Source organism: Ranitomeya imitator, chromosome 5, assembly GCF_032444005.1.
Source record: "Ranitomeya imitator isolate aRanImi1 chromosome 5, aRanImi1.pri, whole genome shotgun sequence".
In the NCBI taxonomy this organism is placed as follows: domain Eukaryota; kingdom Metazoa; phylum Chordata; class Amphibia; order Anura; family Dendrobatidae; genus Ranitomeya; species Ranitomeya imitator.
The window spans coordinates 529,071,282-529,098,446 of record NC_091286.1 but is presented as its reverse complement, the minus strand read 5'-3'; the positions used below and the strand labels follow the sequence as shown (position 1 = coordinate 529,098,446).

The following is a 27,165-nucleotide window of genomic DNA, read 5'->3' as shown; positions in this document are numbered from 1 at the left end:
ATCAGAAGTAAATCAAGTGATAAGTAAATGACCAGATGGAGGGAATTATAATTTAACCCTCCTTTTTGCTTGCTTTCATATGTACAGTTGCATGTGATATACTGGAATGCATCAGCTCGAATGAAGCATCAATACAATGGCACTTCAAGCCATACAAGAACTTTGTGTTTATGAGAGGGAGGCGCTGATGGCAAAGACTTCAGATCAAGCCATTATTTTACTAGTGCAGTTTGGAAGCGACAAAATCTCATTTCTAGTGTGTACTACATCTGATACAATCATCTGTGAGTATTGAGGGCCAGTTACCAGGTCAGATGTGGCCAGGTTCCTGCTGCTCCACTGAGTATTCTGTTTTTTTCTTTTTTTAAATCCACCATACAGTTCCATAGATCTAGGCCCTTTTATTTAGTACCTCCGATATGCTAGTTTTTATAGTCTTTACCAAAAGGGTGTTGCTCAGGGAACTCCGTGGGGGCGGGGCTTTAGACTGCTTTGCATTACCCTGTGAGTAACGCCCCCTTGTAAAAAAAAAAGCATGAAAATTAACAGATTCATCTCCTAAACAAAAATGGCCAGATCGCTGAAATCGATTGGCGGATTTAAAACAGGAAACAAAATACTGTATATGCTCAAGAGAGTAATAAGAATAAAATAAGATGAAAAACTGTCAACTTTTGAAATAGTGACAGGTCCTCTTTAAAGTGGTTGCCTGGTCTAAAACTACAAGTCTGCAGTCACTCTGCATGACTGCAGACTTGTAAGTCCTCACATCGCGCAGACTGTATGTTGTGAGGATTCTCCAGCACCATTATAGGAGGGGATGTAACCATGAGTATGTTATTGTATACAAGCAGTTACGTGCTGACTACACGCAAGTGTATTGAGCGAGGCCGGATATAGTCTAGTCGAAATATGACTGGAGGTATGCAAATTACATGCTCATGGTCACATCACCGCTCACTCCCGGCATCGGAGAATCCTCACTAGCACGATATATGAGGATCCACAAGTCTGCAGTCACATAGAGTGACTGCAGACTTATAATTTTAGACCAGACAACCCCTTTAAAACTCAAGCTAGAATGCACATGCTCGACTTCTCATTTACCTTAACAAATCTAACGGATGTCTGTTGTCACAGCTCACCGTACAAAGTAGTACTGGTAATATTATCTATATGATTTTAAAATGTTGTTCTTTATGATCCTAAGCTTATATATGTGTATATATATATATATATATATATATATATATATATATATATATATATATATATATATGTAAAAAAAAAGGAAAACCGCACAAAAACTGAAAAAAAGTGGACTTTATTGCCCAAACGGCATGGCAACGTTTCGGATATAGTATCCTTTCTCAAGCAGTGAATACATAGAATTGACTAGTTTTTATAGGAAACACATACATTTCTCATTAATACAATCATTGTAAATAATAATAAAATTCTGATAAAAAGTGCATGAGTGACAGGTGAAATATAAAGTGCATCAGTGCATATTCGGAAAATCTTTTAGGATTCAAAGTTCATATATACAAAATATTGTGAATAAAGTGTAGTAATCATAAAAACTCCACAAATGATCAATTACATAAATTACAAAAACCAGGTGTCGCATCCCATGAAACAAAATTAGATCAGACTGACAAAAACACATTCCTCATGTATGCTGAAACTTCGGCGTCCTAGCGCATCGACTGCGCATGTCCGTGACGTTTGTGTCCAAATCCCACAATGCTTAGGCGCACAGTTGCGCAGTACGCATTCAGAGAGCAAGGCGCCATTTTAACTGAGGTATAACATGCCCACTCCATATATAAATAGCGCTTGTACTTAATAAAACCAACAGTATTTAGATATATAAGTGCGCTGAACAATATTGAAGACAAAGCGCCATATTAGGCATGACATTGTTATTCTAGATATGCATACAAAAGACGGAACCAATAAAAAATAAACAATAATAAAGCCTTGTAATAGACTCAAATTATTCTATATGGACATAGTGTATAATATTTTAGATCAAAACTTGCAGCAAGAAATTCTCTAACAGAGCAGATAAATAAGTGCCACTAAAATACAGGGTCAGGACATAAGTCCGTAAAAGTGATACTAGGTCTGGGAAGACCCATGGTGAACAGGTCTCCCATTCCAATGCATAGACATAGAGATAACAGGAGGCGGGTAAGCCCCCATGCTTCTCAATGTCACTGCATGTACCACAAAAAGACCACAAATTAATGGCACCATATAATAATTATCTTCTAGTGCATATACAAGCAAATGTCCAGAAGTTTAGAGTTGCTAATAGAATTTTATTATGATCATTTCATTGCCATAGAAGAAGAAACGAACAATACAGTTCAATCAATATTAACATATGAAGAAAACATAAAAAAAGGAGAAAAAATAAAAAATAAACAAAATTAAAAAATTTTTTATATCATTTGTTTCATAGGATGGGACACCTGGGGAAAAAGAAAGAAAATAAAAATATAACTTTCAATCCAAAAGGATTCGCATATAAAAACAAATAAATGAACAATCAGGAGAAAAAACCTATGCACTGCATTCTAGATAAGTTGATTTAATTTAAAATCCACATTTAGACCATGTGGTCTGAGTGTGTTTAATCTCATTATCCATTCCAGCTCCCTCTTTTTTAATAATCGAACACGATCTCCTCCCCTCCTTTGAGTTGGTATGCAGTGCATAGGTTTTTTCTCCTGATTGTTCATTTATTTGTCTTTATATGGGAATCCTTTTGGATTGAAAGTTATATTTTTCTTTTCTTTCTTTTTCCCAGGTGTCCCATCCTATGAAACAAATGATATAAAAAAAAAATTTCATTTTGGTTATTTTTTTTTTTTAATGTTTTTTTCATATGTAGGTAGTATTTGATGCTGTTCCTATTTATCTATCTATCTATCTATCTATCGATCTATCTATCTATCTATCTGACCACATCTATACTCTGCACAGCCTCATTCAGAGACACGTCTACAATACAAAGAATGGGAACATATACGCCTGCTTTGTGGACTTTAAAAAGGCCTTTGATTCAGTGTGGCACCCGGGCTTATTCCTGAAACTGCTGGAGAGTGGAATAGGAGGAAAGACCTACGATGTCATCAAAAGCTCCTACACCGAGAACCGCTGCAGCGTGAGTGTGAACGGCAAAAGAACGGCTTATTTCCAGCAGAGCCGCGGAGTCAGACAAGGCTGCAGCCTAAGCCAACGCTCTTCAACATCTACATCAACGAGCTGGCTACCGCCCTGTAATCCTCCTCAGCACCAGGTCTCACCCTCCACGACGCTCAGGTGAAATTCCTGCTGTATGCAGATGACCTGCTGCTGCTGTCACCAACCGAGAAAGGCCTCCAGGACAACCTGAAAATCCTAGAGAAATTCAGCTCCACCTGGGCTCTACCGGTCAACCTAAAGAAAACCAACACCATGGTGTTCCAGAGGAGAAAGAGAAGATCAGACCAACACCCAACATTTATCCTCAACAACTACGACCTCACAGGAACAGACAAATATACCTACCTGGGCCTAGAGATTCACCGGTCAGGGAGCTTCAAACAAGCCATATAGACCCTGAAAGACAAGGCCTGCAAAACCTTCTATGCCATCCGAAGGACACTCTACCATCTGAAGCCACCAGTGAGGGTCTGGCTAAAAATCTTCGACTCCATCATCGCCCCAATCCTCCTGTATGGCAGCGAAGTCTGGGGTCCTCACACCTACCCAGACTGGTCAAAGTGGGATTCCAGTCCAACAGAAATATTCCACCTGGAATTCTGCAAGCACCTTCTCCAGGTCCATCGGAGCACCTCCAACAGTGCCTGTCGGGCCGAGCTGGGCAGATTCCCTCTACACCTAACAGTTCTAAAGAGGGCGCTGTCATTCCGGGCTCACCTGCATAGGAGCAATCCAAGCTCCCATCACCATAAAGCCCTGATACATGTAGGTGAAACAGAAAAACCAGAACCCTCGGAACAGCCCAGCCAAACCCATCCGGACCAGAACACCAATCACAACAACCTGACAAAAGCCGGAATTAGGAAGATGGCAGACGAAGGCCAGGAGAGGTATGTCAGTGACTGGAAGAATTATATCATCAGCTCACAGAAACTGACCATGTACCGGAGCCTACAGAGAGACTACAGACTGGCCCCATATCTGGAGAAACTACCGGACCCCAGAGACCACCAGATCCTGAGACGATATAGACTCAGTGCCCACAGTCTGGCCATCGAATGTGGCCGACACAGGCAGACCTACAAGCCCAGGGAGGAAAGACTGTGCCAACACTGTGACCAGGAGGCCATAGAGGACGAAACCCACTTCCTGCTACACTGCTCCAAATACTCAGCAGTGAGGGACACTCACTTCAGGAGACTCTCACATCTCTTCCCAGACTTCATCACCATGAAGGAGGAAGAGAAAACATATATCCTGCTGGGAGAAGAAGAGAGAGCAGTTGAGATAGCAGCGCGGTATGTGAGCGAATGTCATAGACTGCAAGAAAGAGAACTATGATGCCATGGACTATAGCCCCCAACCTGGACCTGCCCCATCCACCTCCCCTATGCCATGGACTATAGACCCCACCCTGGATCTGCCCCATCCACCTCCCCTATGCCATGGTCTATAGCCCCCACAATGGATCTGCCCCATCCACCTCCCCTATGCCATGGACTATAGCCCCCAACCTGGACCTGCCCCATCCACCTCCCCTATGCCATGGACTATAGCTCCCACCCTGGATCTGCCCCATCCACCTCCCCTATGCCATGGACTATAGCCCTCACAATGGATATGCCCCATCCACCTCCCCTATGCCATGGACTATAGCCCCCACAATGGATCTGCCCCATCCACCTCCCCTATGCCATGGACTATAGCCCCCACAATGGATCCACCCCCATCCACCTCCCCTATGCCATGGACTATAGCCCCCACAATGGATCTGCCCCCATCCACCTTCCCTACAGCTCCTACCCAACATCCCCACAGTCCCTATCCCTATTGCCTTTATACACTTGCTTTGGCATAACTGATGTGTATTTGGGCCTGCCAATAAAGCTTCTTTGAATCTATATATATATATATATATATATATATATATATATATATATATATATATATATATATATATATATATATATATATATATATATATATATATATATATATATATATATATATATATATATATACTTTTCTTTTTTTATTCAATCACAACACAAAAAACACAAAACTTCACTGTTTTTTTTTTTTTTGTTTTTTTTTTAAACCACATCACATGGCCTGCATCTGTAGTGTGCTTCATGTGCTTTTTGGATCATTTTCAGTCATCACGATTACAATGAAATAGAAGCTGTTCTTGGGTGCGATTATTTCCAGTTTATATGGAAATAATGAGTTTACTGAGTGTCGTCATCTGGCATTTCTCAAATGCAAAACAATGCGATGATGATGTGAAATGACTAATCGGGAAGGTTCCAGTGAATGTCACATATTTGTTTCTATCAAGATAATTCTTCGGTAGAAAATTTGTCTGTGATCATATGTATAATTTATGTGTCTACCATACATATATATATATATATATATATATATATATATATATATATATATATATATATATATATATATATATATATATATATATATATACAAGAAAAACAACCCACTCTACACTGAGATCCTTGACATTAGTTATCTGTTTTATTTAGTAACTAGCTGAAGAGCCCGGCGTTGCCTGGGCATAGTAAATATCTGTGGTTAGTTATAGCACCTCACTTCTCTTATTTTCCCATCACGCCTCTCATTTTTCCAATCACATCTTTCATTTTCCCCCTCACATCTCTCATTTTCTCCCTCACACCTCTCATTTTCTCCCTCATTCCTCTCATTTCCCCCTAACACTTGTCATTTCAACCTCACATCTGTCATTTTCTGATCACTCCACTATTTTTCCTCACTCCTCATTTTGCACTCACACCTTTTCATTTTCACCTCACACCTCTCATTTTCACCTCATCACCTCAGTATATACATGTTTGTCATCTCCCTTATATATAGTATACATCTGTATGTCATCTCCTGTATATAGTATATACCTGTATGTCATCTCCCCTGTATATAGTATATACCTGCTGTGTGTCATCTCCCCTATATATAGTATATACCTGAATGTCATCTTCTATATATAGTATATACCTGTATGTCATCTCCTCCTGTATATAGTATATACCTGTGTGTCATCTCCCCTGTATATAGTATATATCTGTGTGTCATCTCCTCCTGCATATAGGATATACCTGCATGTCATCTTCTATATATAGCATATACCTGTATGTCATCTCCTCCTGTATATAGTATATACCTGTGTGTCATCTCCCCTGTATATAGTATATATCTGAGTGTCATCTCCTCCTGCATATAGTATATATCTGCATGTCATCTTCTATATATAGCATATACCTGTATGTCATCTCCTCCTGTATATAGTATATACCTGTATGTCATCTCCTCCTGTATATATATGTACCTATATGTCATCTCCTCCTCTATATAGTATATACCTGTGTGTCATCTCTCCTGTATATAGTATATATCTGTGTGTCATCTCCCCTGTATATAGTATATACCTGTGTGTCATCTCCTCCTGTATTAGACCTCGTTCACATGTTATTTGCTCAGTATTTTTACCTCAGTATTTGTAAGCTAAATTGGCAGCCTGATAAATCCCCGGCCAACAGGAAGCCCTCCCCCTGGCAGTATATATTAGCTCACACATACACATAATAGACAGGTCATGTGACTGACAGCTGCCGTATTTCCTATATGGTGCAATTGTTGTAGTTTGTCTGCTTATTAATCAGATTTTTATTTTTGAAGGATAATACCAGACTTGCGTGTGTTTTAGGGCGAGTTTCGTTTGTCAAGTTGTGTGTGTTGAGTTGCGTGTGGCGACATGCATGTAGCGACTTTTCTGAGATGAGTTTTGTGTAGCAACATGCGTGTAGGAACTTTTTGTGTGTCGAGTTGCATGTGACAGGTTAGTGTAGCAAGTTGTGTGCAGCAAGTTTTGTGCATGGCGAGTTTTGCGCGTTGCGAGTATTGTGTGGTGCCTTTTGAGTATGTGCAAGTTTTATGTGAGGCAACTTTTGCATGTGTTGCAACTTTTGTGCATGTGGCAATTTTTCCGCGTGTGCAAGTTTTGCGTGTGCCGAGTTTTTCATGAGGAGAATTTTGCACTTGTGGCGAGTTTTGCAGGAGCCTAGTTTTTGCATGTGGCGAGTTCTGCGCGTGGCGAGTTTTGAGTGGCGACTTTTGTGTTTTGACTTTTATGTGGCGAGGTTGGTGTATTTGTGGTGAAATGTGTGCTGAGGGTAATATGTGTTCAAGCACGTGGTAGTGTGTGGCGCATTTTGTGTGTGTTCATATCCCCGTGTGTGGTGATTATCCCATGTCGAGGCCCCACCTTAGCAACTGTCCGGTATATACTCTTTGGCGCCATCACTCTCATTCTTTAAGTCCCCCTTGTTCACATCTGGTAGCTGTCAATTTGCCTCCTACACTTTTCCTTTCATTTTTTCCCATTATGTAGATAAGGGCAAAATTGTTTGGTGAATTGGAAAGCGCGGGGTTAAAATTTCACCTCACAACATAGCCTATGACGCTCTCGGGGTCCAGACGTGTGACTGTGCAAAATTTTGTTGCTGTAGCTGCGACGCTTCCAACACTTTTCCTTTCACTTTTTCCCCATTATGTAGATAGGGGCAAAATTGTTTGGTGAATTGGAACGCGCGGGGTTAAAATTTCACCTCACAACGAAGCCTATGACGCTCTCAGGGTCCCGACGTCTGACTGTGCAAAATTTTGTTTCTGTAGCTGCGACGCCTCCAACACTTTTCCTTTCACTTTTTTCCCCATTATGTAGATAGGGGCAAAATTGTTTGGTGAATTGGAAAGCGTGGGGTTAATATTTCACCTCACAACATAGCCTATGACGCTCTCGGGGTCCAGACGTGTGACTGTGCAAAATTTTGTTGCTGTAGCTGCGACGCTTCCAACACTTTTCCTTTCACTTTTTTCCCCATTATGTAGATAGGGGCAAAATTGTTTGGTGAATTGGAAAGCGCGGGGTTAAAATTTCGCCTCACAACATAGCCTATGATGCTCTCAGGGACCAGACGTGTGACTTTGCAAAATTTTGTTTCTGTAGCTGCGACGCCTCCAACACTTTTCCTTTCACTTTTTTCCCCATTATGTAGATAGGGGCAAAATTGTTTGGTGAATTGGAAAGCGCGGGGTTAATATTTGACCTCACAACATAGCCTATGACGCTCTCGGGGTCCAGACGTGTGACTGTGCAAAATTTTGTGGCTGTAGCTGCGATAGTGCAGATGCCAATCCCGGACATACACACATACATACACACACACACATTCAGCTTTATATAGTAGATATATATATATATATATATATATATATATATATATATATATATATATATATATATATATATATATATATATATATATATATATATATATATATATATATATATATATATATATATATATATATACACTGATACACTGTTGTGGCCAAAAGTATTGACACCCCTGCAATTCTGTCAGATAATACTCAGTTTCTTCCTGAAAATGATTGCAATCACAAATTCTTTGGTAATATATATATATATATATATATATATATATATATATATATATATATATATATATATATACATATACAGTGGGGCAAAAAAGTATTTAGTCAGTCAGCAATAGTGCAAGTTCCACCACTTAAAAAGATGAGAGGCGTCTGTAATTTACATCATAGGTAGACCTCGACTATGGGAGACAAACTGAGAAAAAAAAATCCAGAAAATCACATTGTCTGTTTTTTTTTAACATTTTATTTGCATATTATGGTGGAAAATAAGTATTTGGTCAGAAACAAAATTTAATCTCAATACTTTGTAATATATCCTTTGTTGGCAATGACAGAGGTCAAACGTTTTCTGTAAGTCTTCACAAGGTTCCCACACACTGTTGTTGGTATGTTGGCCCATTCCTCCATGCAGATCTCCTCTAGAGCAGTGATGTTTTTGGCTTTTCGCTTGTCAACACGGACTTTCAACTCCCTCCAAAGGTTTTCTATAGGGTTTTGATCTGAAGACTGGCTAGGCCACTCCAGGACCTTGAAATGCTTCTTACGAAGCCACTCCTTCGTTGCCCTGGCAGTGTGCTTTGGATCATTGTCATGTTGAAAGACCCAGCCACGTTTCATCTTCAATGCCCTTGCTGATGGAAGGAGGTTTGCACTCAAAATCTCACGATACATGGCCCCATTCATTCTTTCATGTACCCGGATCAGTCGTCCTGGCCCCTTTGCAGAGAAACAGCCCCAAAGCATGATGTTTCCACCACCATGCTTTACAGTAGGTATGGTGTTTGATGGATGCAACTCAGTATTCTTTTTCCTCCAAACACGACAAGTTGTGTTTCTACCAAACAGTTCCAGTTTGGTTTCATCAGACCATAGGACATTCTCCCAAAACTCCTCTGGATCATCCAAATGCTCTCTAGCAAACTTCAGACGGGCCCGGACATGTACTGGCTTAAGCAGTGGGACACGTCTGGCACTGCAGGATCTGAGTCCATGGTGGCATAGTGTGTTACTTATGGTAGGCCTTGTTACATTGGTCCCAGCTCTCTGCAGTTCATTCACTAGGTCCCCCCGCGTGGTTCTGGGATTTTTGCTCACCGTTCTTGTGATCATTCTGACCCCACGGGGTGGGATTTTGCGTGGAGCCCCAGATCGAGGGAGATTATCAGTGGTCTTGTATGTCTTCCATTTTCTAATTATTGCTCCCACTGTTGATTTCTTCACTCCAAGCTGGTTGGCTATTGCAGATTCAGTCTTCCCAGCCTGGTGCAGGGCTACAATTTTGTTTCTGGTGTCCTTTGACGGCTCTTTGGTCTTCACCATAGTGGAGTTTGGAGTCAGACTGTTTGAGGGTGTGCACAGGTGTCTTTTTATACTGATAACAAGTTTAAACAGGTGCCATTACTACAGGTAATGAGTGGAGGAAAGAGGAGACTCTTAAAGAAGAAGTTACAGGTCTGTGAGAGCCAGAAATCTTGATTGTTTGTTTCTGACCAAATACTTATTTTCTACCATAATATGCAAAAAAAATGATAAAAAAACAGACAATGTGATTTTCTGGATTTTTTTTTCTCAGTTTGTCTCCCATAGTTGAGGTCTACCTATGATGTAAATTACAGACGCCTCTCATCTTTTTAAGTGGTGGAACTTGCACTATTGCTGACTGACTAAATACTTTTTTGCCCCACTGTGTGTGTATATATATATATATATATATATATATATATATATATATATATATATATATATATATATATATATATATATATATATATATATATATATACTAGATGGCAGCCCGATTCTAAAGAATCGGGAGTCTAGAATCCATATATACTTTATTTATTCAAATGTAAGAATAATACAATTAATAAATAATAGTAAGAAAGAACAAAAATAATAGGCAGTATATGGAGAAAACACCAAACAAAAGTTCAAAATTGGTGTGAAAATGTCACTGAACCACTTCACAACTAAATATATATAGTTTTGGTAAATGGTCTTATCATTTTTTTGACGAAATTCGGCAGGAGCTTGAAGAGCAACGTCACTGGGCCCGCCTCCACGCAGTAGAAACTTGCTGTGAGGTAAAAATTCAAAAATCACACCAAAATGGCGGGCGGAGTGTGTCACAGTACGGCACGTTTCTGATTGGACGCTCGCAGCAGGCGGCAACCAATCAGACACTGGACACTGTTGACGTCACTTATCTCCGGACATTAGCTCCGGACATTAGCTCCGGACAGGAAGTTGGCACAAATTGCAGGAAGTAGTATTCTAGGCAATTATATATTAGATATATATATATATATATATATATATATATATATATATATATATATATATATATATATATATATATATATATATATATATATATATATATATATATATACAGTGGGGCAAAAAAGTATTTAGTCAGTCAGCAATAGTGCAAGTTCCACCACTTAAAAAGATGAGAGGCGTCTGTAATTTACATCATAGGTAGACCTCAACTATGGGAGACAAACTGAGAAAAAAATATCCAGAAAATCACATTGTCTGTTTTTTTATCATTTTATTTGCATATTATGGTGGAAAATAAGTATTTGGTCAGAAACAGACAATCAAGATTTCTGGCTCTCACAGACCTGTAACTTCTTCTTTAAGAGTCTCCTCTTTCCTCCACTCATTACCTGTAGTAATGGCACCTGTTTAAACTTGTTATCAGTATAAAAAGACACCTGTGCACACCCTCAAACAGTCTGACTCCAAACTCCACTATGGTGAAGACCAAAGAGCTGTCAAAGGACACCAGAAACAAAATTGTAGCCCTGCACCAGGCTGGGAAGACTGAATCTGCAATAGCCAACCAGCTTGGAGTGAAGAAATCAACAGTGGGAGCAATAATTAGAAAATGGAAGACATACAAGACCACTGATAATCTCCCTCGATCTGGGGCTCCACGCAAAATCCAACCCCGTGGGGTCAGAATGATCACAAGAACGGTGAGCAAAAATCCCAGAACCACGCGGGGGGACCTAGTGAATGAACTGCAGAGAGCTGGCACCAATGTGACAAGGCCTACCATAAGTAACACACTACGCCACCATGGACTCAGATCCTGCAGTGCCAGACGTGTCCCACTGCTTAAGCCAGTACTTGTCTGGGACCGTCTGAAGTTTGCTAGAGAGCATTTGGATGATCCAGAGGAGTTTTGGGAGAATGTCCTATGGTCTGATGAAACCAAACTGGAACTGTTTGGTAGAAACATAACTTGTCGTGTTTGGAGGAAAAAGAATACTGAGTTGCATCCATCAAACACCATACCTGCTGTAAAGCATGGTGGTGGAAACATCATGCTTTGGGGCTGTTTCTCTGCAAAGGGGCCAGGACGACTGATCCGGGTACATGAAAGAATGAATGGGGCCATGTATCGTGAGATTTTGAGTGCAAACCTCCTTCCATCAGCAAGGGCATTGAAGATGAAACGTGGCTGGGTCTTTCAACATGACAATGATCCAAAGCACACCGCCAGAGCAACGAAGGAGTGGCTTTGTAAGAAGCATTTCAAGGTCCTGGAGTGGTCTAGCCAGTCTCCAGATCTCAACCCTATAGAAAACCTTTGGAGGGAGTTGAAAGTCCGTGTTGCCAAGCGAAAAGCCAAAAACATCACTGCTCTAGAGGAGATCTGCATGGAGGAATGGGCCAACATACCAAAAACAGTGTGTGGCAACCTTGTGAAGACTTACAGAAAACGTTTGACCTCTGTCATTGCCAACAAAGGATATATTACAAAGTAGTGAGATGAAATTTTGTTTCTGACCAAATACTTATTTTCCACCATAATATGCAAATAAAATGATAAAAAAACAGACAATGTGATTTTCTGGATTTTTTTTTCTCAGTTTGTCTCCCATAGTTGAGGTCTACCTATGATGTAAATTACAGACGCCTCTCATCTTTTTAAGTGGTGGAACTTGCACTATTGCTGACTGACTAAATACTTTTTTGCCCCACTGTATATATAGTGTCCTGAACAGTATTATTTCTGGAAATATTATTTTTTTGAATCTTGACATTGATCCACGGGCATTGCATAAATTAACAGTTTAAAAGTTATGTCACAGCACAGTGTTTACTGAGAATCTGCTGGACGGGATTTGTTTGCATTTTGAAGCCGTTATTTGATCATTTCCTGTGTAGAAAAATCTTACCATACAATCATTGTCTCCTCCCATGTAAAAAATAAAGAAGACATAAGGTGTCACAAGAGGCTCTGTCAGTGAATGTTTGAATTACTTACTAAAAAACAATATTGAACCTATGGTGTGACAGTGTTATGACTTTGCATTGCAGTGTTCCTTTGTTAATCATCCTAGAAACATGCAGAATAAATTGACGATTGATACCATTTTCCTTACCAATGCGCTATGTCCCTACAAAATCAGATGTTGGAGGCACCTCTTTGATAACGTCACAGTGTGCAGAATGCACATGTTGGGGGTAATGTATCAAAGTGTTTTCACCAGGAAAATGTATGTGCAACATGGGCAGTTTGATGAAACTGTGCAAAAATGGACTTAGGTGGGAAGAAGCTAAACAGGCATGGCTATGCCCATATGTCAAATTCATTAAAAGTTCCAACTATCATGATCCAGGCCAAGTTTTGCCACCTGTTATCTTTTCCCAGCCTGGTCATGCGTGGGTTATCTTTCTCTGCGTCTCTTTGGTATCTGTTCAGCTATTTCTCCCCACTGCTGCCGGTGGGCTTTGTCAGGTATAGTTCCTGCCTTCGGCTAGAGTAGCTGACCCCATTACACCCTGATTCGTCCTCTGCCCTGTACTGTATCCTTGTGTCCGTCCTCACCCAGTATCCCGCTCCGACTTAGTAACTTGTTGTGAGTTCTGTTTTTGGGCTCCCTCTGGTGGTTACTGATGGTACTGGGTGATTTGTGTTCTGCTGTCTCTGGTGTCCACCTGTTCTATTAGGATTTGGGAGTTTCCTATTTAACCGGGCTTTCTTGTCATTTCCCCGCCGGCTATCAAGGTTATCAGAGTGTTTTGTTACCTCAGCTTCTGGCTTCAGTAATCTTCAGGACAAGCTAAGTTTTTGATTTTCTTGTTCCACGTTTTGCTTTATTTTTGTCTTGTCCAGCTTGCATTTAATTGTTTCTTTGCTGCTAGTTGCTCTAGCGGACTGTAATTGCTCCTCATGTTCCATGAGTTGGAACATGAGTTCAAGTAATTACAGGATGGTTTTTTGAAGGGTTTTTTGCTGACCGCGCAGTTTACTTTTGTATCCTCTGCTATCTAGTTTTAGCGGGCCTCATTTTGCTGAATCTGTTTTCATACTGTGTATGTGCCTTCCTCTCATTTCACCGTCATTATATGTGGGGGGCTGCTATTTCTGTGGGGTATTTCTCTGGAGGCAAGAGAGGTCTGTGTTTCTTCTAATAGGGGAAGTTAGATCTTCGGCTGGTGCGAGACGTCTAGGATCAACGTAGGCACGTTCCCCGGCTATTGTTATTTGTGTGTTCAGGTTTAGAGTCGCGGTCAGCTCAGGTTCCATCACCCTAGAGCTCGTTGGTGCTTGTCCTTTTGTGATTCCCTGCCATTGGAATCATGACAGTATAGCCGGCCAAAAATGTTTGGGCTGAAGTAGGAGGAAAAGTAGTCTGAGGAAGTTTTTTTTTTTTTTCTCCTCTGAGGTTGCTGCCTAGCCCTAATTGCAGCCTGGCTGATTTTTTTTTTTTCCCTCCTCTTAATCCTTGAATGGCTCTGACCTTAGCTGTTTATCATGGACGTCCAGAGTTTAGCTTCCAGCTTGAATAATCTTGCTGCTAAGGTTCAAAATATACAAGATTTTGTTGTACATGCTCCTATGTCTGAACCTAGAATTCCTATTTCAGAGTTTTTTGCTGGAGATAGATCTAGTTTTCTGAATTTTAGGAACAATTGCAAGCTGTTCCTTTCTTTGAAATCTCGCTCTTCTGGAGACACTGCTCAGCAGGTTACGATTATTATATCTTTCCTGCGGGGTGACCCTCAAAATTGGGCATTTGCATTGGCACCAGGGGATCCTGCGTTGCTTAATGTGGATGCGTTTTTTCTGGCATTGGGTTTGCTCTGTGAGGAACCTAACCAAGAGATTCAGGCTGAACAAGCTTTATTAGCTCTCTCTCAGGGGCAAGATGAAGCAGAAATATATTGTCAAAAATTTCGGAAATGGTCAGTGCTTACTCAGTGGAATGAGTGCGCCCTGGCTGCAAAGTTCAGAGATGGCCTTTCTGAGGCCATTAAAGATGTTATGGTGGGGTTCCCTGCGCCTACGGGTCTGAATGAGTCTATGACTATGGCTATTCAGATTGATCGGCGTTTACGGGAGCGCAAACCTGTGCACCATTTGGCGGTGTCTTCTGAACAGGCACTTGAGACAATGCAATGTGATAGAGTTCAGTCTAGAAGTGAACGGCAAAACTATAGGCGGAAAAATGGGTTGTGCTTTTATTGTGGTGATTCAGCTCATGTTATATCAGCATGCTCTAAACGCACAAAAAAGGTTGATAAGTCTGTTGCCATTAGTACGTTACAGTCTAAGTTCATTCTGTCTGTGACTCTGATTTGTTCATTATCATCCATTTCCGTCGATGCCTATGTGGATTCAGGCGCTGCCCTGAGTCTTATGGATTGGTCATCTGCCAATCGCTGTGGGTTTAGTCTGGAGCCTCTGAAAGTCCCTATTCCTTTGAAGGGAATTGACTCTACACCTTTGGCTATGAATAAACCTCAGTACTGGACACAAGTGACCATGCGTATGACTCCCGTTCATCAGGAGGTGATTCGCTTCCTGGTATTGTATAATTTACATGATGTTCTAGTACTTGGTCTGCCATGGTTACAAACTCATAATCCAGTCATTGACTGGAAAACAATGTCTGTGTTAAGCTGGGGATGTCAGGGGGTTCATGATGATGCACCTCCGATTTCTATCGCTTTATCTACTCCTTCTGAGGTTCCTGTATTTTTGTCGGATTATCGGGATGTTTTTGAGGAGCCTAAGCTCAGTTCGCTTTCTCCTCACAGGGATTGCGATTGTGCTATAGATTTAATTCCTGGTAGTAAATTTCCTAAAGGTCGTTTGTTCAATCTGTCAGTGCCAGAGCATACTGCTATGCGGGATTATGTTAAGGAGTCCTTGGAAAAGGGACATATCCGTCCATCTTCGTCCCCTTTGAGAGCAGGTTTTTTTTTCGTGGCCAAGAAAGATGGGTCCTTGAGGCCTTGTATAGATTATCGTCTTTTGAATAAGATTACCGTAAAATATCAGTATCCTTTGCCATTGTTGACTGATTTGTTTGCTCGCATTAAGGGGGCTAAATGGTTCACTAAGATTGATCTCCGGGGTGCGTATAATCTTATACGAATAAAGCAAGGTGATGAGTGGAAAACCACATTTAATACGCCTGAGGGCCATTTTGAGTATTTGGTAATGCCTTTCGGACTTTCTAATGCTCCTTCAGTCTTCCAGTCCTTTATGCACGATATTTTCCGTGAATATCTGGATAAATTTATGATTGTGTATTTGGATGATATTTTGGTTTTTTCTGATGACTGGGAGTCTCATGTTCAGCAGGTCAGGAAGGTGTTTCAGGTCCTGCGGGCTAATTCCTTGTTTGTAAAGGGCTCAAAGTGTCTCTTTGGAGTCCAGAAGATTTCTTTCTTGGGGTATATTTTTTCCCCTTCTACTATTGAGATGGATCCCGTCAAGGTTCGGGCTATTTGTGACTGGACGCAGCCTGCATCTCTTAAGAGTTTGCAGAAGTTCTTGGGCTTTCCTAATTTCTATCGTCGTTTTATAACTAATTTTTCTAGTGTTGTTAAGCCTTTGACGGATTTGACTAAGAAGGGTGCTGATGTTGCTGATTGGTCTCCTGCGGCTGTGGAGGCCTTTCAGGAACTTAAACGCCGGTTTTCTTCTGCTCCTGTGTTGCGTCAGCCTGATGTTTCGCTTCCTTTCCAAGTTGAGGTTGATGCTTCCGAGATTGGAGCGGGGGCGGTTTTGTCACAGAGAAGCTCCGATTGCTCGGTGATGAAGCCATGTGCGTTCTTTTCTAGAAAATTTTCGCCCGCTGAGCGGAATTATGATGTGGGTAATCGGGAACTTTTGGCCATGAAGTGGGCATTTGAGGAGTGGCGTCATTGGCTGGAGGGTGCTAGACATCGTGTGGTGGTCTTGACTGATCACAAAAATCTGATTTACCTTGAGTCTGCCAGGCGTCTGAATCCTAGACAGGCTCGTTGGTCACTGTTTTTCTCTCGTTTCAATTTTGTGGTTTCATACCTGCCAGGTTCAAAGAATGTGAAGGCGGATGCTCTTTCTAGGAGTTTTGTGCCTGACTCCCCTGGAAATTCTGAGCCCACTGGTATCCTTAGGGATGGGGTGATTTTGTCGGCCGTCTTCCCAGACTTGCGACATGCTTTGCAGGAGTTTCAGGCGGGTAAACCTGATCGTTGTCCGCCTGAGAGACTGTTTGTTCCGGATAGTTGGACCAGTAGAGTCATCTCCGAGGTCCATTCTTCTGCGTTGGCAGGTCATCCTGGAATATTTGGTACTAGAGACTTGGTGGCCAGGTCTTTTTGGTGGCCTTCCTTGTCGAGGGATGTGCGTTCTTTTGTGCAGTCTTGTGAGGTTTGTGCTCGGGCTAAGCCTTGCTGTTCTCGAGCCAGTGGATTGTTGTCACCTTTGCCTATCCCGAAGAGGCCTTGGACGCACATTTCCATGGACTTTATTTCGGATCTCCCTGTCTCTCAAAAAATGTCCGTCATCTGGGTTGTGTGTGACCGCTTTTCTAAAATGGTTCATCTTGTACCCTTGCCTAAGTTGCCTTCCTCCTCTGAGTTGGTCCCTCTGTTTTTCCAGAACGTGGTTCGTTTGCATGGGATTCCGGAGAACATCGTTTCTGACAGGGGATCCCAGTTTGTGTCTAGATTTTGGCGGACGTTCTATGCTAAGATGGGCATTGATTTGTCCTTTTCGTCTGCATTCCATCCTCAGACGAATGGCCAGACGGAGCGAACTAATCAGACCTTGGAAACTTATTTGAGGTGTTTTGTTTCTGCTGATCAGGATGACTGGGTTACCTTTTTGCCGCTGGCCGAGTTTGTCCTTAATAATCGGGCTAGTTCTGCTACCTTGGTTTCTCCTTTCTTTTGTAATTCGGGGTTTCATCCTCGTTTTTCCTCTGGTCAGGTGGAGCCTTCTGATTGTCCTGGAGTGGACATGGTGGTGGATAGGTTGCATCAGATTTGGAGTCATGTGGTGGACAATTTGAAGTTGTCCCAGGAGAAGGCTCAGCAGTTTGCTAATCGCCGTCGCCGCGTGGGTCCTCGACTTCGTGTTGGGGACTTGATGTGGTTGTCTTCTCGTTTTGTTCCTATGAAGGTCTCTTCTCCTAAGTTCAAGCCTCGGTTCATCGGTCCTTATAGGATCTTGGAAATTCTTAACCCTGTGTCGTTTCGTTTGGATCTCCCGGCATCATTTGCTATTCATAATGTGTTCCATCGGTTGTTGTTGCGGAGGTATGAGGTACCTGTTGTTCCTTCGCTTGAGCCTCCTGCTCCGGTGCTGGTGGAGGGAGAATTGGAGTATGTTGTGGAGAAGATCTTGGATTCTCGTGTTTCCAGACGGAAACTCCAATATTTGGTCAAGTGGAAGGGTTATGGTCAGGAGGATAATTCTTGGGTGGTTGCCTCTGATGTTCATGCTGATGATTTGGTCCGCGCTTTTCATAGGGCTCATCCTGGTCGCCCTGGTGGTTCTCGTGAGGGTTCAGTGACCCCTCCTCAAGGGGGGGTACTGTAGTGAGTTCTGTTTTTGGGCTCCCTCTGGTGGTTACTGATGGTACTGGGTGATTTGTGTTCTGCTGTCTCTGGTGTCCACCTGTTCTATTAGGATTTTGGAGTTTCCTATTTAACCGGGCTTTCTTGTCATTTCCCCGCCAGCTATCAAGGTTATCAGAGTGTTTTGTTACCTCAGCTTCTGGCTTCAGTAATCTTCAGGACAAGCTAAGTTTTTGATTTTCTTGTTCCACGTTTTGCTTTATTTTTGTCTTGTCCAGCTTGCATTTAATTGTTTCTTTGCTGCTTGTTGCTCTAGCGGGGTGTAATTGCTCCTCATGTTCCATGAGTTGGAACATGAGTTCAAGTAATTACAGGATGGTTTTTTGAAGGGTTTTTTGCTGACCGCACAGTTTACTTTTGTATCCTCTGCTATCTAGTTTTAGCGGGCCTCATTTTGCTGAATCTGTTTTCATACTGTGTATGTGCCTTCCTCTCATTTCACCGTCATTATATGTGGGGGGCTGCTATTTCTGTGGGGTATTTCTCTGGAGGCAAGAGAGGTCTGTGTTTCTTCTAATAGGGGAAGTTAGATCTTCGGCTGGTGCGAGACGTCTAGGATCAACGTAGGCACGTTCCCCGGCTATTGTTATTTGTGTGTTCAGGTTTAGGGTCGCGGTCAGCTCAGGTTCCATCACCCTAGAGCTCATTGGTGCTTGTCCTTTTGTGATTCCCTGCCATTGGAATCATGACAGTAACTACCCTCCGTGCGATGTCCCCCTGGTTCTTTACTCAGCTTGGATTCTGACCCGTCTTGTTCTCTCTCATTTTGTTGTTCCTGCTCCTAACCGGCTCTGACTTCTCTGGCTTGCTCATGACCTTATGTACCATTTCTTCCCTTTTGTTGCCGCGTTGACCGCCCGTTGCCGTCCCAGCTTGCCTGACTCTTCTACCTTCTTGTGGCGCCCGTGTGGCTGTTCCGCTGTTCCACGTGTGTGTGAGTGCTGCCCTTTTTCCCCGCTATTGCCTCCTGGTGGGGGTTGCACGCTTCAGCTCTGCTGCTTCGTGACACCACTATTTTGTACAACAGAAATATTACTCCTGTCTATGACTGTATCTTCAGCCCTACCACTCATTCTTCCCGGACTAGCCCACTGACTCAGGAATTTCCTGTCCACTCCAACACTGCACCCAGGACTAGCCACTTTACCTTCATGTGATTCCACATCCTGACCGAGCCTTATGCTCCAAATGTTGCAGTAATGTCCACAAGTGATCTCAGTATGGCCTTCTACTGCCTCGGACGATGGCGCATGCTGACCCTAGCAGTCCACTGCACCTGAACTTGACCTTGTCACAGTACTTCCCTATCTGAACCACTGGACTATTCCTAAGCCCACTGACTGTCAGCCTCAGGGATTTCCTATCCACTTCAGGAGTTCACCTGGGATCCATTACCTTCCATCTACACGGGTCCCTGTCCTTCTTCCACTGTACACCAAAGGACACTATGTGCCCGGCAGCCCCTATACCAGACATTGGGCTCCAGACGTGACAGGAGGGTCCACTGGGGATTCCAGTGTGGCTTCCCACTACTTTGAAAAACTGGTACATGCTAGCCCTAGTAGTCAACTGTTCTTGAACTTGACCTTGTCACTGTACTTCCCTATCTGAATCACTACCAGGAAGTGCCCACTTTTCAATTACGCTAGTCCCCACCCACTTGCCTAGTTCTATCCATTATCTATGTCCTATCCTATAGACTAAACCTATTGTCCTTATCTTATGTCCTATGCCGTTGTCACTTAACTATATGAACAGTACTATCCCAGGTCTAACCCTGCGCTTACCCTATACTATACACCACTCACATTATGCATTAACACTTTACATTCTTATATGCTGTACATTACCATCAAACAACATGAAAGACACACATCATTATTCATATTACATATGAAACCACATGCTATTGTACATATTACGCGATTGTTGTCTTTAGGGGTATTAAGGCAGCAGAACAGTCCATTACTTGTTCAACACCAGTTTTATTGAATCGGACATATAGTGTGTGCACATAAGAACACGTTGTGTTTTCTCAGAGGTCAATTGCAACAGTTGACAGATTGTAACGCCGGTGTCCCTGCACTCTTCTCCCCTCCTCAAGCAGGGACACCGGCTCATGGCCACGGCCTCCCGTTATGCACTTCCATCTTGTCCTGTTCCTGCTACTGCCTTTGGTGCTGAACTAGGAGAGGAACATGGTGTGAACCCTCCATTATTTCCTGTTTTAACACATTAAAAGATTCTTTCCCGTAGGTTTTTAGTTGCAGAATTTATAGACAGAAAAGACCAATGTGAGATGCGCATTGGTGCCAAAAGTGTGTGGCTAATGGTGTTGGCTCACAGCAGTGCAGCCTTTGTATCTCCCTGCAATTTAGCAATAATATTCTTTCTTGTCTTGTCAAAGGCAAGGGCACCTACTGAGTTTTCTTATCATAATTAAGTAGAAAGAGAATTAAACCTTCAAACCATCAACATCCCCCAAAAAACACTAAATCAGCAAACCATTTTCTGCTGAATTTGAAAATGTATTTTAAGATTTTTTTTTACCATAGTGTAAATGGTTGATTTTTACTACAGGTGACCGTATCTTATAAAATTTTGACAAATTTTCCCAGAAAGTTTGATTTGCATTGAATATGTTTTCGTAAATATCAGTACTGAAAAGCTGGTAATTACTTTCCGGCTATTTGTAGGAAAACCGGCGAAATCTCCTGCCGGAACCGTTTTTTTTTCTCATTGACCTGTATTAGCGCCGGATTGTGCCGCATGGTCTTGCATTTCTTCCAGTTTTGGCTGGATCCGGCTAAAATTTTGTTTCCGGCGTCTGGAGAAAACATCTACAGTAATGTTTTTTGTCTGCGGCAAAAAAGCCGGAAGCGCCGGATGTGGCGCTTTCGGCTTTTTGCTATAATGGAAGTCTATGGGCGCCGGAATGTGTCGGATCTGGAAAAAAAACGATCTGATCTGATCATCCGGTTTTTTAGTCTGAGCATGCTCAGATCCAAGTGGCCAGCCCCCAGGAAACAGATATAAACAATGCCAGTGAGGCCCCCATCCATTTATTACCAGCCAGCAAGACAGCCAGCCACAGAAAACCTGCCAGCCACAGAGCAAGCCTGCCAGCCACAGAGCCAAGCCAGTCAGTGGAAGCCAGGCTACCAGCCACAGAGCCAAGCCAGCCAGCAGAAGCCAGGCTACCAGCCACAGAGCCAGTCAGCGTAATCAAGCCTACCAGCCACAGAGCCAGGCCAGCCAGCGGAATCAAGGCTACCAGCCACAGAGCCAGACCAGCCAGCCAGTGGAAGCCAAGCTACCAGCCACATAGCCAGGCCAGCCAGCGGAATCAAGGCTACCAGCCACAGCCAGGCCAGCCAGCCAGCGGAAACCAGGCTACCAGCCACAGAGCCAGGCCAGCCAACGGAAGTCTGGCTACTAGCCACAGGGCCAGGCCAGCCAGCGGAATCAAGGCCACCAGCCACATCAAGGCCACCAGCCACAGAGCAAGGCCAGCCAGCCAGCGGTAGCCAAGTTACCAGCCACAGAGCCAGGCCAGCCAGCCAGCGGAATCAAGGCTACCAGCCACAGAGCCAGGCCAGCCACAGAGCCAGTCCAGCCAGATAGCTACAGTCAGCAGCAGACATGTCTTCTTCTGGGAGCCCTCCCCCGCGTCATCAGAGCGTCATTCTGGTAGATCTTGATTTTGGTTTCATCTGTCCAAAGAATGTTCTTCCAGAACTGTGCTGGCTTATTTAGATTTTTTTTAGCAGTCTAGCCTTTTTATTCTTGATGCTTATGAATGGCTTGTACCGTTCAGTGAACCCTCTGCATGCAGTCTTCTCTTTATGGTAGATTTGGATATTGATACACCTACCTCCTGGAGAGTGTTGTTCACTTGGTTGGCTGTTGTGAAGGGGTTTCTCTTCACCATGGAGATTATTCTGCGATCATCCACCACTGTTGTCTTCCGTGGGCGCCCAGGTCTTTTTCCATTGATGAGTTCACTAGTGCTTTCTTTCTTTCTCAGGATGTACCAAACTGTAGATTTTGCTACTCCTAAAATTGTAGCAATTTCTCAGATGGGTTTTTTCTGTTTTCACAGCTTAAGAATGGCTTGTTTCACCTACATGGAGAGCTCCTTTAACCACATGTTTACTTCACAGCAAAACCTTCCAAATGCAAGCACAACACCTCAAATCAACTCCAGGCCTTTTATCTGCTTAATTGAGAATGACATAACGAAGGGATTGCCCACACCTGTCCATGAAATAGCCTTGGAGTCAATTGTCCAATTACCATATTTTTCTGACCATAAGACACACTTTTTTCCTCCAAATTTGAGAGGAAAGTGTGGGTGCGTCTTATGGTAGGGATGTAACTTGGGGAGGGGGCAGCAGTGAGTGGGATTGCACTGGGAGGCAGGAGGCCAAAAAATGTCCCTGCTGGGCTTCAGGAATCAGCAGGAAACCACATGGTCCCGATTATTAAAGTGCAGTGAATATTCATTAGCTGCTTCCCTGCCCACCTGTCAGCTGAGCCTTGAGCCGGGAGCAGCAAATGAATAGTCCTTCACAGGGACACACATGGCTTCCCCAGCGCTGGATTCCTGGAGCAGCTTGGGAGATCTGTGTGTCTGGTGGAGGAGGCAGCAGCAGGGGACAAGATCCCTGCATACCTGGCTGCCTGGCTGTGTTGGATGCTGAGTGCTCCAGCACAAGGACCTGTATGATGTCATGAAGAGGGCGGGCTGGAGCATCACATGGCAGCACAGAGCCCTCCCTCTTCTGATGTCATCACAGGTCCTGCAGACACCACACTACAATCTCCAAGCTTACTCCTGTGCTGTGAAGAGGCAATAAGAGGGAGCGCTCTGTGGTGTCATGGGATGGGATGCTCCAGCATTTGACCTCACCCCAGTGTGGCTGGCTGCCACAATTAAAAGGTTAGTCACTACAACACACAATAAAGCACTCTGCCACTTCTGTGGTGAACTATAACTCCCAGCATGCCATAGGTCCTGCAAGACATGCTGGGAGATATAGTTCTCTCAATAGGATCTCAAAGCAGCACTCCAGTGTTATTTTTCAATGTTGGAGTGGTGCATTAAATATAAGCCCTGTGCCCCCATTCTTATACTCACCCTCCAGCATCTTCATACAGTACTTTACAGACACCACACTGGTCCCACAGCTCCATCTTGTACCCGCAGCTTCCAACATAACATACTATTATATATAATAACACATATAATAGTATGTTTATGTTATTAAATATTTTACCACCTTTTTTGCTTCAAATATTTTTTTTCCCTATTTTCCATCTCTAAAACCTGGGTGCGTCTTATAGTCCGGTGCGTCTTATAGTCTGAAAAATACGGTACTTTTGGTCCCTTTAAAAACAGGGTGGCAGATGTTAAGGAGCTGACACTACTAAACCCTTCATCCAATTTATTGTGGATACTCTCAAATGAAAGCTGAAAGTCTGATCTTCAACGGCATCTGAATTGCTCTGTTTAAAATTCATTGTGGTAATGTCTATATCCAAAATTAGAAAAATGCATATATATATATATATATATATATATATATATAAACAGTATATATAATTTTTGTATAAGCTGCAGCAGCAGAAGAAGGGCTTCCAGAAGAAGACCGAAGGGGTGGAGAGATACTTGGATTGGGCTCACAATTGGTAAGTTTCTTGCATGCATCGCGGCACCACATCATCACACTACACACAACACTGAAAAAACAGATCATTACCGACATCACACTGCACACAACACATATAATTGTGACCCATTGACTCAGGGAGCAAGTATGCCAACTACTAGTGGGCAACTGGGAGGACCTCGATGTTCGGGCCCAGAATCAAGCGCGTAAGTATTCACAGTTCAGTTATGTTGCTGGATGTAAAATGTTGTATACTAACCAATTTGTGCTTTCACTTTTCAGGCGAGAGATTTGTCAAGCGGTGGCGGTCAGTCAGGGATTGCTTCAAGAAGGAGTTCAACAAAGAGATGTGGGCCCCGAGTGGATCTGGAGGATGCAGGAGCAAGAACAAATATGCAAACGCCCTGTCGTTCCTCCGGTCAACGATGGTGAGCAGAAAGTAAATATTACCCACCCCTTTAATAAAAAATGTTTACATGTCTAACGCTTTTTTGTTTTAGACAGGGCCATGCAAAATCAATATATTAATTATATATTTTTTCTCATTACTCTACAGCACCGTTGGCAGCACTCAGGAGCCTGCAGTGTTGAACCCTTCTGGGGCGATCCCTCAGGAGTTCGCCACCGAGGGACACTTCGACAGTCCCGGCCCATCTGCGCCTTCCCAGCCTTCCCTCTCATTTGATCCTTCGGTCCTATCCACCAGTGCTGGAGCATCGTGGCCGACTGCGCTGCATGAATCTGCTGGTAAGGATATAGCTTTTCCTTTACCCCACCCCTCTGATGCTGCCACTTCTAGAACATCTGTGGGTTCTGGGCTTCCGTGCCAGAGGGGTCAGGAAAAGAGCTATTCATCTGAGTTCTTGCATCTGAATGCAGCCTTCCAGAACTGTCTCAAACTGTTTTCTGAGCAAACGACCGCAGGATTTCATTTGCTCAGTAACAGTATTCTTGAGTTGCAAACACGCCTGGGAAAAATGCATTCAGATGCAGGTAAATCTCCAAACCACTCCTTTTTCCAGTCAGTACTCGAGCGCATAGATAAGCTATCTCCTGACCAGCAGATGCCTGTAATGCAAGTGTGCCAGTCTGCTCTATCACATGTTAGCTCGTAAGCCCCCTTCCTGCCCCTCCTATACAATGCCAGCATCCTGCCCCGTGCCAGCATCCTGCCCCGTACTAGCATTTTGCCCCCGTACTAACATCCACCCCCGTAATAGTTTCCAACCACATCATCCGTGCTTCCACGCCCTGTCCACTACCACCAGTCTCCTTCAACACCCATCATGCCCCAAACACAACCCTCTTCTCCTCCCACCACCTCTTCTGCCTCCCAATCCATTCACTCCACCCCTCAAATCTTCCAAATTCCCAATACTACTCCCGGTTTCATGTTCACCCGTTCTTTCTTTCTCCACCCTTTCACCTGTTTTACGTATTGATCCTTCACCATCACCGTCACATTCCTCTCTCCACACTCCCATTGTCGAAGTGTCCCAATCTGGCAGCCCCCCCAGCATTATCTCCACCCCACATTATTTAAATTTATGACATTATTTTTGTTTAATATTTTGCTAGTAAACAACTGTTTATTCCTTAATAAAAAAAAAACAGTTTATTGGTTAGTAAAAAAAAAAAACAGTTTATTGATTAAACATTTTGTCTTTCATTTATTTATAAGGTTAAATACGTTGGTTAAAACAAGGTAAAATACTGTGGTTAAAGAAGGTAAAATACTTTGAGTAAAACCCAACTGGGTACATAACTTTGGGTAAAGAAGTAAAATACTTTGTGGGAAAACCCAACCGGGTACACAACTTTGGGTAAAGAAGGTAAAATTCTTTGGGTAAAACCCAACCAGGTACATAACTTTGGGTAAAGAAGGTAAAATACTTTGGGGAAAACCCAACCAGTTACACATCTTTGGGTAAAGAAGGTGAAATACTTTGGTTGAAGAAGGTCAATGACTTTTGGTTACAAGGTCCAAGAGAAAATTTTCAAACTCTCTCATCCTGCCAGTCTACTCTTCCTTGAGGTGAAATAAAGTATTCAGCAAATTTGTCCCTCATTCTAGAAACTGACACAGAACTTCTATACTTAATGTTCTGCTAATCATGCAAGGTGGTTTCTTCACAGTGGTCATCAATGTAAATATGTTCCTTGCATATCACAAAATTGTGCAGGACCACACAAGCTTTCACCACCTCGTCAGCAGTGTCAGTCTTCAGGTTGATAGCAGTCAATAGAACTCGCCATTTGGTTCTCAGAATCCCAAAAGTGCACTGTACCATTCTCCGTGCTTGTGTGAGGCGGTAATTAAAAATTCTTTTAGTTTGCGTCAATCCACTACTGGAGAATGGTTTTAGCAGGTGTTCCGATAGTTGGAAGGCTTCATCCCAAACACAAACAAATGGCATTGGTGGCCCAGAGGTGTCAGGCAGCGGTCTTGGGGGGGGGGGGGGGGGAAATTGGAAGGTGTTTCCATAGAGATGACGCCCCATTACAGACAATTTGAAAACTTGTGAATCATTGGACCGGCCATATGCCCCTATATCCACTGCTTTAAATTTGTATTCAACATCAGCAATGGCCATGAGCACAATGGAGAAATATTTTTTATAGTTAAAATATTCTGATCCAGATCCAGCAGGCTTCACAATGCGGATATGTTTCCCTTCCACTGCACCCAAGCAATTGGGAAACGAACAGATTTGTTGAAACTTTTCCGCTATTTCCAGGCAACTCTCCATTGTGGGATGTGGTATAAACGCGCCATGTACAGAGTCCCACAATGCACGGCAGGCAAGCTTCACAATTCGGGATATGGTGGAAATCCCAAGTCTGAACTGGAAGTAGAGTGACGAAAGGAATTCTCCAGTTGCAAGGAATCTGTGAAAAAAAGGAT

The 27,165-nt window shown here is 42.9% G+C and overlaps 2 protein-coding genes across 2 annotated transcripts in view; both read left to right on the top strand.

Moving 5' to 3' along the window:
* Positions 1-27,165, top strand: part of SLC9A9 (solute carrier family 9 member A9) — a 1,444,260-nt gene that overhangs the window by 554,938 nt on the left and 862,157 nt on the right. The gene's annotated exons all lie outside the window — the stretch shown is intronic.
* On the top strand, positions 137-25,784 carry LOC138680758 (uncharacterized). Its single transcript, XM_069768026.1, has 4 exons — positions 137-284; positions 24,206-24,279; positions 24,543-24,688; positions 24,817-25,784. The coding sequence occupies exons 1-4, from the start codon at positions 137-139 to the stop codon at positions 25,373-25,375; spliced, it is 927 nt and encodes a 308-aa protein (XP_069624127.1). The 3' UTR covers positions 25,376-25,784.